Genomic DNA, 11,042 nt, shown 5'->3' on the forward strand with positions numbered 1-11,042 from the left:
CCCTGACATAAAAATCTTACCATTTTACAGGATATTAAATCCATGCCAGTTGGATTTTAAAATTTCTTGGATAACAATATCTTAGATTTTAAAGAGTTAAAGTCTCATTAGAAGTAAACAATCGAAACCTAATAAAGATTGAGGATATTCTTTTTCGTGCCATATTTTTCTTATTTTCTTTTTTAGAAGGGTTTGTAAGAATGTTGCTCATGCCCTTGCATTGGCAGAGGCCTGCCTTTTCCCACCTCATTTTTTTGGTAGTTATCCATATAGAGTGTTCTCTGCTTTTCTAAGGATCTTATCCATTTTCAGTTCTCGCATTTAAATATATTTATGTCCATGCACTTTTGGATCTCAAGTTCTAAGATTTATGTCTATTTGGTTCTGAAATTTTAAAACACACTTTGATCTCTCATGTTTGCAAAATACTTCTAATGATGCTTGAGTTAACTTTAATTTAATGGAAGCTTACTAGATCGTTATGTGTTGATGTGGATATTTATTATATTTGTATCTAAATTTCAGTTAATTTTTCTATTTTAATTTTAGCTCAGAAAGTAACTATGAGCAATAATCATACATAAGAATCAAAACTGAATAAAGGAAAATTATCGATAAAAAAATTGATTAACCTTTTGAATTAGGTTCATAGAATAAAATTTTCTCCATAATTAATTCTTCTAATTATTGTATATTCTAAAATAATAAAAATGCAAATTTAAAAAAAAAATTGAAAAATTTTTATAAATAGAAAAATATTTACACATCATGCCAAAAAGTTCCAAAAGTACAAAAAAAAAAAAAAATTCTCAAGAACCAAACACAGAGAAAAAAAAATCATAGAAAAATGCTGTTTACCGAGTTCAGGTCAAAGTTGGTGATCTTGAATAAACTTCCATCCCTCAGTTTTTACAACAAATTTAAAACGATCTTGAATAAACTTCAATCCCTATGTTTGCTGAACTAATTTAAGATGATATTGAATAAACTTCCATCCATTAGTTTTCTCAAATCTCAACTAATCTAAAATGTTCTTGAACAAAATTTAATTCTTTAGTTTTCTTGCCGATGAACTGAAGAATATAAATTCCAGCTCCAAATTTCCATTTTCAATTCCAGATTTGGGTCTCCATTGAACGACCAGATGTATGAATAAGATTTGTGAGTCTTGATCATTAGATGGGTTGGCAGACACTAAGATCGGTACAATGATCTATTTCTGTTTTAAACTTGTATGTTTTTTAAATTCATTTTTAATTAATTTTATAACTAATATAATAAAATGGACACATATCATCAAATACCATAAACATCTATATCAACACTTAACAGTCTAATAATCATTCCGTTAACCAAATAGACATTATCCTCAAAACTCAGAGATCAAACGTACATTTTGTTCTATATTTATCCTTCATGTAAAGAAAATTTTCTTGGTCATGAATATAAGCCCACCTCAAGTTGTATTTCTATTTCTATTGTAATTAATGGTTAACTTGACCTACAACCACTTTTAAGCTACTAGTGCATCGTAAAGTTAGTATTGATGAGGTACATCATAAAGTGTCCCTAAGCTTGACGAGGTGCATGCTTCATGACTAAAAAATTTTAACACTCCAAATGAAATTGACAGAGTACTCCAAGTGTTTATGCAAACATTGCTCTAACTTTTTAAAACATTTAGAGCAACAGTCAATTTGAACTGATTCAACTCGGTTAAGTTCTCCAAATTGTCCGATTATTCAAACGTGCACACTTATATAAACACATTCTTATTTTAAGAACATAATAAGGTTGGTGACCAATGCTTTAAGTATTGAGTTCTTCTCACCTTAATAGTGAAATTTCACTTACAGTTTAATCAAGAAATTTTATGGATTTAAACTTATTGAAATAGGGAAAGAAGACGACACAAGGAGTTTACGTGGAAAACCCTAATTCAGGGAAGAAAAACCACGGTAGAAAAGAACTTATTATTTTTATGTCATTTTTACAATAGACCCAACCTCAGATATAAATAGAATAATGTGAAACCCTAATTTAGCAAATATGGTAAAAAGACAAAAATGCCCTTAGGGCTAATTTAACGTATTTCAACACCCCCCTCAAGTTGGGGCATAGATATCGGCAAGACCCAACTTGCTAATACAAGCTTCAAACGTCTGTTTCAATAACCCTTTCGTAAAAACATCGACAATCTGTTGGACTAAAGGTACATAGGGAATACAAATAGCTCCGCGGTCTAACTTTTCTTTAATAAAGTGCCTATCAATTTCAACATGTTTGGTTCTATCATGTTGTACGAGATTATTCGCAATACTGATGGCAGCCTTATTATCACAATACAGCTTCATAGGCCCAGGACTACTCTCGTGAAGATCAGATAAAACTTTCTGCAACCAGATTTCTTCACATACTCCCAGATTCATAGCTCTATACTCTGCCTCAGTACTACTTCTGGACATTACACCCTGTTTTTTACTCCGCCAAGTTACCAAATTTTCCCATACAAAGGTACAGTACCCTGAGGTTGACCTTCTATCAGTCACAGATCCGGCCCAATCTGAGTCAGTATATGCCTCGATGCTTCGTGTGTCATGTTTCCTGAATACCAAACCCTTCCCAGGGGTGGACTTTAAATATCTCAAAAATCGAGTCACAGCTTCCATGTGCTCCTCATATGGACTCTGCATGAACTGACTCACTACACTCACAGCATAGGAGATGTCGGGTCTAGTATGAGACAAGTAAATCAGTTTTCCTACTAGGCGTTGATACCTCTCCTTATTTACAGGAACTCCTTCCGAAACACTTTTCAGTTTGCTATTGACCTCAATAGGAGTGTCAATAGGTTTGCATCCGGTCATTCCTGTTTCTTTTAACAAGTCCATAGTGTACTTCCGCTGAGAAACAGATATTCCTACTTTTGATCTTGCCACTTCCATCCCTAGAAAATACCTTAAACTACCAAGATCCTTAATTTCAAATTCACTTGTCATCCTTTGTTTTAGCTTAGCAATTTCTGCCGTATCATCCCCTGATAGGATGATGTCATCAACATACACTACCAACACAGCAATCTTTCCTAAGGGTGATTTTTTGGTAAACAAGGTATGATCAGAATGCCCCTGAACAAACCCTTGGGACTTAACAAATACGGTGAACCTGTCAAACCACGCCCTAGGAGACTGCTTCAACTCATATAAAGACTTCCTGAGTTTGCAAACATGATTCCCAAACTTAGCTTCAAAACCTGGAGGTGGACTCATATAAACTTCCTCTTCCAACTCACCATTTAGGAATGCGTTCTTTACATCTAGTAGATGTAGGGGCCAATCTTTATTCACGGCGACAGACAGAAGAACACGAATCGTGTTTAACTTAGCCACTGGGGAAAAAGTTTCTGAATAATCAATCCCATACGTCTGAGTGAATCCTTTAGCAACTAACCTGGCTTTATACCTCTCAAGTGTTCCGTCAGACTTATACTTCACTGTTAACACCCATTTGCAACCAACTGTTTTGTGACCTCTAGGGAGAGCTACTAACTCCCAAGTCTTATTTGCCTCAAGAGCTCTCATTTCCTCCATTACTGCTGCTTTCCATTCGGGAACTTCCATGGCCGCATGTACACTGGTAGGTATTGTTAGAGCATCTAGCTGAGTAGTAAAAGCCTTAAAAACATGAGATAAGTTACTATGGGTCAGAAAGCTATGCAAAGGGTATTTTGTACATGACCTGGTTCCCTTTCTCAGAGCAATTGGCATATCCAGAGTGGTATCATAGTTGTCAGTTTTCGTCTGTCCCTCTTCAGTATCAGACTTTTGAGACAATTCTGCATCCTCTTGAGGATCTTTCAGCATCTCATCCCTTCCTGAAGTTTCAACCTTCTCTGAGCTCATTTCGTCATTTTCTATGTTCCCAGACTTTTCTTCAAGACCCTCCTTTGAAACAACGGGATCTTGAACTTGTGCTGGTTCCGACGCTTGGACACTTTCCGATGGAACACCAGAGGTTTCCTGAATTTCCGTTCTGAGATTCCTCCTATAATATGTTATCCAGGGCACTTGTTTAGTAGGAAGAACCGACACGGGAACAACAGGAGCAGAATTAGGTTCAAGACTAGGTAGACTAGGTCCAGGAATATTGGGACTAAGCTCAGGTTCAGGAATATTCGGACTAGGCTCAAGGTTGAGGCTAATGGGTATGGAGTACGTGGAATTGTTAGTCTCTTCATTCGTGGTCTCCCCCTGAAGATGACTAACGGGAAAGAACGGTTTGTCTTCAAGGAACGTGACATCCATAGTGACAAAATATTTCCTGGAAGATGGATGAAAGCATTTATAGCCTCGCTGATGAAGGGGATACCCGACAAACACACATGTTTTAGCTCGTGGAGCAAACTTTGTCCGGTGTGGACCATGAGTATGAACAAAGGTTGTACACCCAAACACACGAAGAGGAACCTCAGGAATAAGACGAGTAGACTGATAGGACTCTTTAAAGCACTCAAGAGGGGTTTGAAACTTTAGAACTCGTGAAGGCATTCTATTAATTAGATGAGCTGCGGTAAGAACCGCATCTCCCCACAGGTACGAAGGAAGAGACACTGGAATTATCAAGGAACGAGCAACTTCAATGAGATGGCGATTTTTCCGTTCAACTACCCCATTTTGTTGTGGAGTATATGCACACGAGTTTTGATGGATGATCCCTTTTGACACTAGGAATTCCTGGAAGGTTTGGTTGACAAACTCACAACCATTGTCACTTCGGAGAATGACAATCTTTGTGTTAAACTGTGTTAATACAGTGGTATAGAACTGTTTGAAGGTAGATAAAACCTCGAACTTATCAGCAAGGAGATATACCCATGTAAGTCGGGTATGGTCATCAGTGAAAGTTACAAACTACCGTTTACCAGACAGGGTAGCGATGCTCGAGGGACACCAAACATCACTGTGGACCAGGTGGAAAGACTGGGTAGGCTTATAGGGCTGAGAAACAAATGACACGCGAGGTTGTTTAGCACGTATACAGACATCACAAGATAATGAAGAAACATTCACATTATGGAATAAATGAGGAAACAAATATCGCATATATTGAAAACTAGGATGTCCAAGACGAAAATGCCACAATAAATAATTTGTTTCAGATATAGTAAACGAAGATAAAAGACTAGTCCTAAACAAGCTTCTGGAGAAAGCATCTATAGAAAGGAAATATAGGCCTCTGTCATATCGGGCAGTGCCCATCGTCCTCCCCGAGCTCAAGTCCTGAAACAAAGCAGTATCTGGTGAGAAGACAACTCTACAGTTCAAATCTTTTGTTATTTTGCTTATTGATAATAAGTTGTAAGAAATTTTGGGCACATGTAAGACATTTTGCAGAGTTAATCCCTGAAATGGTGACAGTCTGCCTTTTCCAGCAACAGAAGCGAAGGACCCATCTGCAATTCGAATCCTCTCATTTCCAGCACTTGGATAGTATGAGAGAAACCGGTCGGATGAGCCAGTCAAGTGATCGGTTGCTCCTGAATCTAGAATCCATAACTCATTCCCCTCAGCAAGGAAACTAAAGGATTGAGGATTACCTGATTGAGCAATTGTTCCGATTCCTACGGTACCTGAATCACCAGGATTAGTCATTGGAGGCTGTATCTGAGGTTGTGCAGCCCCTTCAACTGATTCACCCACTAGAGCACGCCCAGATTTCGACTTGTCATTCGGAGGGTGACGTTTACCATTTGGAGGGCGACCATGCAATTTCCAGCACTGATCCTTGTGCCACTGTTTTTTACAATGCTCACAAACTGGGGGTGTTTTACTATTCTGCTTGTCACCATCAGCTCCAGCGGACTTCACCCCGAAGGCAGCTGACTCTATAGTGGTAACACTTGGCCCGTTCATTGCACTCGATCTATCTTCTTCCAATCTAACTTCTGAATATACCTCCATGAGAGACGGAATTGGTTTCTGCCCTAGTATTCTACTGCGAACTGTATCAAATTTGGGGTGTAGCCCGGCAAGAAAATCATACACACGCTCAACCTCTTCTATCTTGGAGTATTGAATTCCATCTTGTGGGCAGGTCCAGATGATCTCCCGACATAGATCCATTTCTTGCCATAACAATGACATCTTGCTGAAGTATGACGTTACATCCATGCTCCCTTGTTTGCATTCGTGAACCTGTTTACGTAGAGTATACAGGCGGGATGCGTTCTGACGCCTCGAATATAACCTTCGGACTGCATCCCAAATATCTCGGGCAGTGGCTGAATAGAGTAAGGGTTTCCCGATTTGTGGTTCCATATTACTAATTAACATTGAGCGGAGCAAAGAATCCCCTGCCTTCCAGACACGCTCTTGAGGATCCCCAGGATTCGGTCGTAGTATCTCTCCAGTTAAATATCCAAACTTATGGCGTCCCTCAAGAACCATTTTAATGGTTTGGGACCAAGAGAAGTAATTTTGCCCATTCAACTTCTCTCCCGTGATCATTCCTGCAGAATTTCCAATTGTTCCAGATAAAAGATTAGAAGTTGGAGTAGGAAACATTGATACCGGGTTTTCTGAATACATCGGGGAAGAATCATGGCCATTCAATCTGGCTCCCAGGGCGACCATCTGTTGTTGAAGACTAACTAGAAGCTACTGCTGGAAGTCCACCAGCAGCAAAGTTCGGCAACCCGTGACCGGCGCTGCTCCCAGACGGCTGTGATGGTGGATAACGGACAAACGGCTCGGCGATCTGCTGCGAAGCTGAAGAAATCGCGCCGATCTGACCCGACCCGGCAGTTGGAGCAAGCCCATGACCGTCTGGTGTAGATCCGATTTTGTGCGACGCCGAGATACCTACTGGATGTAGATCGATCGCGTTCGCCGGCTGGAGAACGTGCGAGGCTGAGACGGTTGTGTGCGAAGTTGAGGGTCCGATCGGTTGACCCGTTCGCGTGCGTCGGCTGGAGCGAAGTCGAAAGTCCGATCGGTTGTGACCCGTTCGCGTGCGCCGGCTAGAAGGCGTGACCTTCCACCACCACCTGCTGTTCGGCTGGAAAGATCCGATCGATGGTGTTCAGTTGGAACGGCTGAGACTGGAAGCTAATCGACGCGCCAGCTAGAGCAATCTCAACACCTGATGGTCGGCTCGCCAGTTGGATCTGTTCGACTGAGCCACCTGGGATGATGGTTCGAAGATAGCGATCAACCGCTGCTTGAATCACAGCCTCATTAGTCAGCGTACCTTCACCTATCAAGTTTGATGACTGAATTTCTTCTACCGGGGCTAGGGTTTCATCACTTTGCTCTGATACCATATTGAAATAGGGAAAGAAGACGATACAAGGAGTTTACGTGGAAAACCCTAATTCAGGGAAGAAAAACCACGGTAGAAAAGAACTTATTATTTTTATGTCATTTTTACAATAGACCTAACCTCAGATATAAATAGAATAATGTGAAACCCTAATTTAGCAAATATGGTAAAAAGACAAAAATGCCCTTAGGGCTAATATAACGTATTTCAACAAAACTACAATATCCTTTCGTATTAGCATTTGTAACATACACAAACAAGAATTCAACTCACATAAAACAGGTAGGGCAGCACAAACCCAAACTGATTTGAGCCCCCATAATTATGCATACAAGTAGAACAAAAGTAGAGGGCCTGTACCTTGATGGTTTTTATTTGAAGAATATTAACGTAATTTTCAAAGGAATCTGCACCGCAAGGTAATGTCCACATAAAATCAGTTCACTACTCCAGTGTACTGAGTAAAATTAGAAAGAATATCACACAAAATGACGAGACGAGCATGGAGTTTGTCATAAAACCTGCTCATTACCATAACTCAATAAAATACAATAAGTTCAGTTTGACATGGACAGAAGTAACACAGTAACAAAATCTCCTTGAGACATTTGAATGACAAATTCAAAGATGATGGATCAACGTGGTGTACTTTAATCTGCACGAGATTGGCCTGCCCGAGATGAAAGAATGATACCAACAATGAGACCGTAGAGGGCAAGAGCTTCAGCAAAGATGAGGATGAGAATCATTCCAACAAAAAGCTTAGGTTGTTGTGCATTGGCCCTGAGTGCATCAAATACAGAAGAGCATAAAACATGTTATAGAGCTAGATTTATCATTTGACATTGACTAGCTATGTAGCGAATCAGAAAGGAAAAAGAAAATGATCAAATCATGCTGCATGTTATTATCCTTATCTAATTCTGGACGACAAAAGGTTCAGATGCATGAAAGAAAATCCACTAGAAATGGTCAAACTAAAGGACAGGAAATATTTTGGGCCTGGAACTAAGCCAGCATCAATACATAGTAACAAAACAAAAGGAGAATCAGATGAGTTACAGTCTCTAACACTCCAAGAATGAGAAAGAAGACTCATTAATCATGACAATGATGGACCAGATGGTAAAGCAACCCCTCAAATTAGACCACCACTCGTTCAACGATTAATCATCGGTCAAATGGAAAATTTAACAATGGATATTGATTTTCATATGACCTAATTACACATCATTATTGACACCTTATCACGTGGAAGCTAATGATACTATTCTCAAAATCTAACATTTCAACAAAATTCTATGCCAAAGCACAAGATATTCTAACACTAGAGGCGATTGTTATCCGCTTTCAGTTACACTAGTGACTTCACAAAGTTGAAGCATCTATCAACTCCATCAATCTGAAATATAGTCATTCAGGTAATTACACTATCATCAACCACATCACAAAAGCATCCACGCTTTACAGACAAAAGGTATAGAGTATAAACATTACCGAACACCAGCATCACCAACAATCCCAATTGCCATTCCAGCAGAGAGACCAGCGAGTCCACAAGCAAGTCCAGAAGACAGATGTGCATACCCATCAAACAAATAGTAAGACTTAGCTTTTGGGTTTATTCCGGTACTGATAATAACGGCAATGATCAACCCATAAATACCCAACACTCCAGCCATAACAACAGGAACTATAGATTTCATGACAAGCTCTGGCCGCATAACTCCCATGGAGGCCACTCCAACTCCACTCTTTGCAGTCCCATAAGCAGCACCCATGCCTGTAAAACAGAAATTATTGAGCACCAGTTCTATCACAATGCCACTTTAACTGGACAATCGTATCCTCCAATAGGAAAAGATGGGTCAATAAGGTACATAAGGCGTTACTTTAGTAGGAACAAACAAAGCACCACAAACCCCCATATATTGTACCGGAATACATAATAATACAAAAGGAATTTGCAGAAGTATGAATAATCCCTTTGAACAGTTCTTCAAGAGAACAATCATCCATCTTCTCAGGCTATTTAAAATTGTATCGGAGTTTTCAGGAGCAAATTTTACCATCAAAGTTACTTTTGTGGAGGTAGAAGACAAATGAGCATAAAACAGCATAAGATCCACTCCGACCAACCACAGGATCGGCCAAATCTCATCATGTCATCTCCTCCCAAATCGACCCAATTTCTAAAAGTAGAATAGGCAAATAGATCCACGCCATTTAAATCCAAGAACCAACCCCCCCTCCCCAAACAAAAAAAAAATCTCCAAATTGGCCAATTACAAAAGATACATCCCCATCAACTAAGCCTCAGAGTTCATGATCCTGAATGAATTCTCAGATTTAATCAACGACCAAACTAGAATTACACCCCAAAACATAATAAAAGATAGAATCAATCTAGTCGATCCGTGTCGCATCACAACTACAAGGGAGAAAATAAAAAAGAAAAAACAAGATACGAGGTTTACATGAGAATACAAGAGCTGCAGCGGCCCCGAGGAAGCCGAAGAAAGGAGCAGTTTCATCGCCGCTGAAAGTAGACGCCATTGGATTAACAACCAATAAAGCTTCCGACTCCGATCGTGGTCCCGATGCTCGGGTAACCTTTTCTAGGTTTTTTTCTTCTTCTCTTCTTTGATGAAGAAATAGCAAAACCGGTGATTCGGGAATAAAGGCTGGAGAAGGCGAGCAGAGGAGTAAGGCTAGGAGTACTCGTCAATCATACGAAATTATCTCAATACCCCTCTTATTCTTTTGTATTTACCGTTAGTGATGTGGAACGTGTACCCACGAGAACCTTGGGTTGTGGGATTTTTTGGGGTCGTTGTGGGATTTTATTTTCTCTTTTTAGTACGAGTTTATGGTTTTTTTTTTCTTTAAAAAAGTCATCTTAACTTTGATGAACATAATAATTTAGTCTTTAATTTTTTTATTAGTAATGATTTAATCTTTATATTTTTTGTTTTTATAATAATTTAGTCATTATACTTCCAAATTGTAACTATTTAATCCTTAACATAAAAAAAACATTAGAATTATATATCAATTTTTATTATTTTATGATACAAACTTTGTATTTTATAAAAATATATATTGAGTCTCTAATTAGTTTTTAGTTCATTTATGTAATAAATATCATTAAGTCTTAATACTAATTTCTACGATAGGGATTAAATCGTTATAATTTTTAAAGTACAAAGATTAAATTGTTACATATTAAATTTTAGGGATTAATTTGTTACAAAATTGAAATTATATGAACTACATTGTTACAAATCTAAATTTAGGGATTAAATTGTTACTTTTATGAAATTTTAGGTACTAAAATGATTTTTAACCTAAAATATGAATTTTGATATTTGTTTAGAAAATAACTTTTTTTAATATGTTTAAGGAACATACAAATAGAAATTCATTTGATGATTTTTTAACCATACGTTGGATTTTTATTGTACCGGAAAAGAAAGTGAAAAATTCATGGATTGAAATATACAAATGGATTTGATATATGTAGGTTAATTTTTCGTTGTAACATTTGTGTTAGAAACATCAAATTGGATTATGTTAATTTAACTTTCATGTGTTAAATTCATAACCTGAATTTGTAATTCTTCCATTTGATGATTTGTATTTGAAATCGGTCAAGTAACCATTCAATTGAGTTATGTTGACGTATATTTTAATTATTATTTTTATTTGAATTTATTTTATAT

General features: G+C 38.1%; 1 protein-coding gene across 1 annotated transcript; it reads right to left on the reverse strand.

The window, feature by feature from the left end:
* Positions 1 to 7,688: 7,688 nt before the first annotated feature.
* Positions 7,689 to 10,157, reverse strand: LOC120086948 (V-type proton ATPase 16 kDa proteolipid subunit-like). The gene is made up of 3 exons (XM_039043761.2): positions 9,798 to 10,157; positions 8,818 to 9,103; positions 7,689 to 8,103 (listed from the first exon to the last, which is right to left on the reverse strand). The coding sequence occupies exons 1-3, from the start codon at positions 9,874 to 9,876 to the stop codon at positions 7,971 to 7,973; spliced, it is 498 nt and encodes a 165-aa protein (XP_038899689.1). The 5' UTR covers positions 9,877 to 10,157; the 3' UTR covers positions 7,689 to 7,970.
* Positions 10,158 to 11,042: the final 885 nt, after the last annotated feature.

Source organism: Benincasa hispida, chromosome 9 (genome assembly GCF_027475165.1).
Source record: "Benincasa hispida cultivar pf3 chromosome 9, pf3_genome.v1.1, whole genome shotgun sequence".
Taxonomy (NCBI): Eukaryota; Viridiplantae; Streptophyta; class Magnoliopsida; order Cucurbitales; family Cucurbitaceae; genus Benincasa; species Benincasa hispida.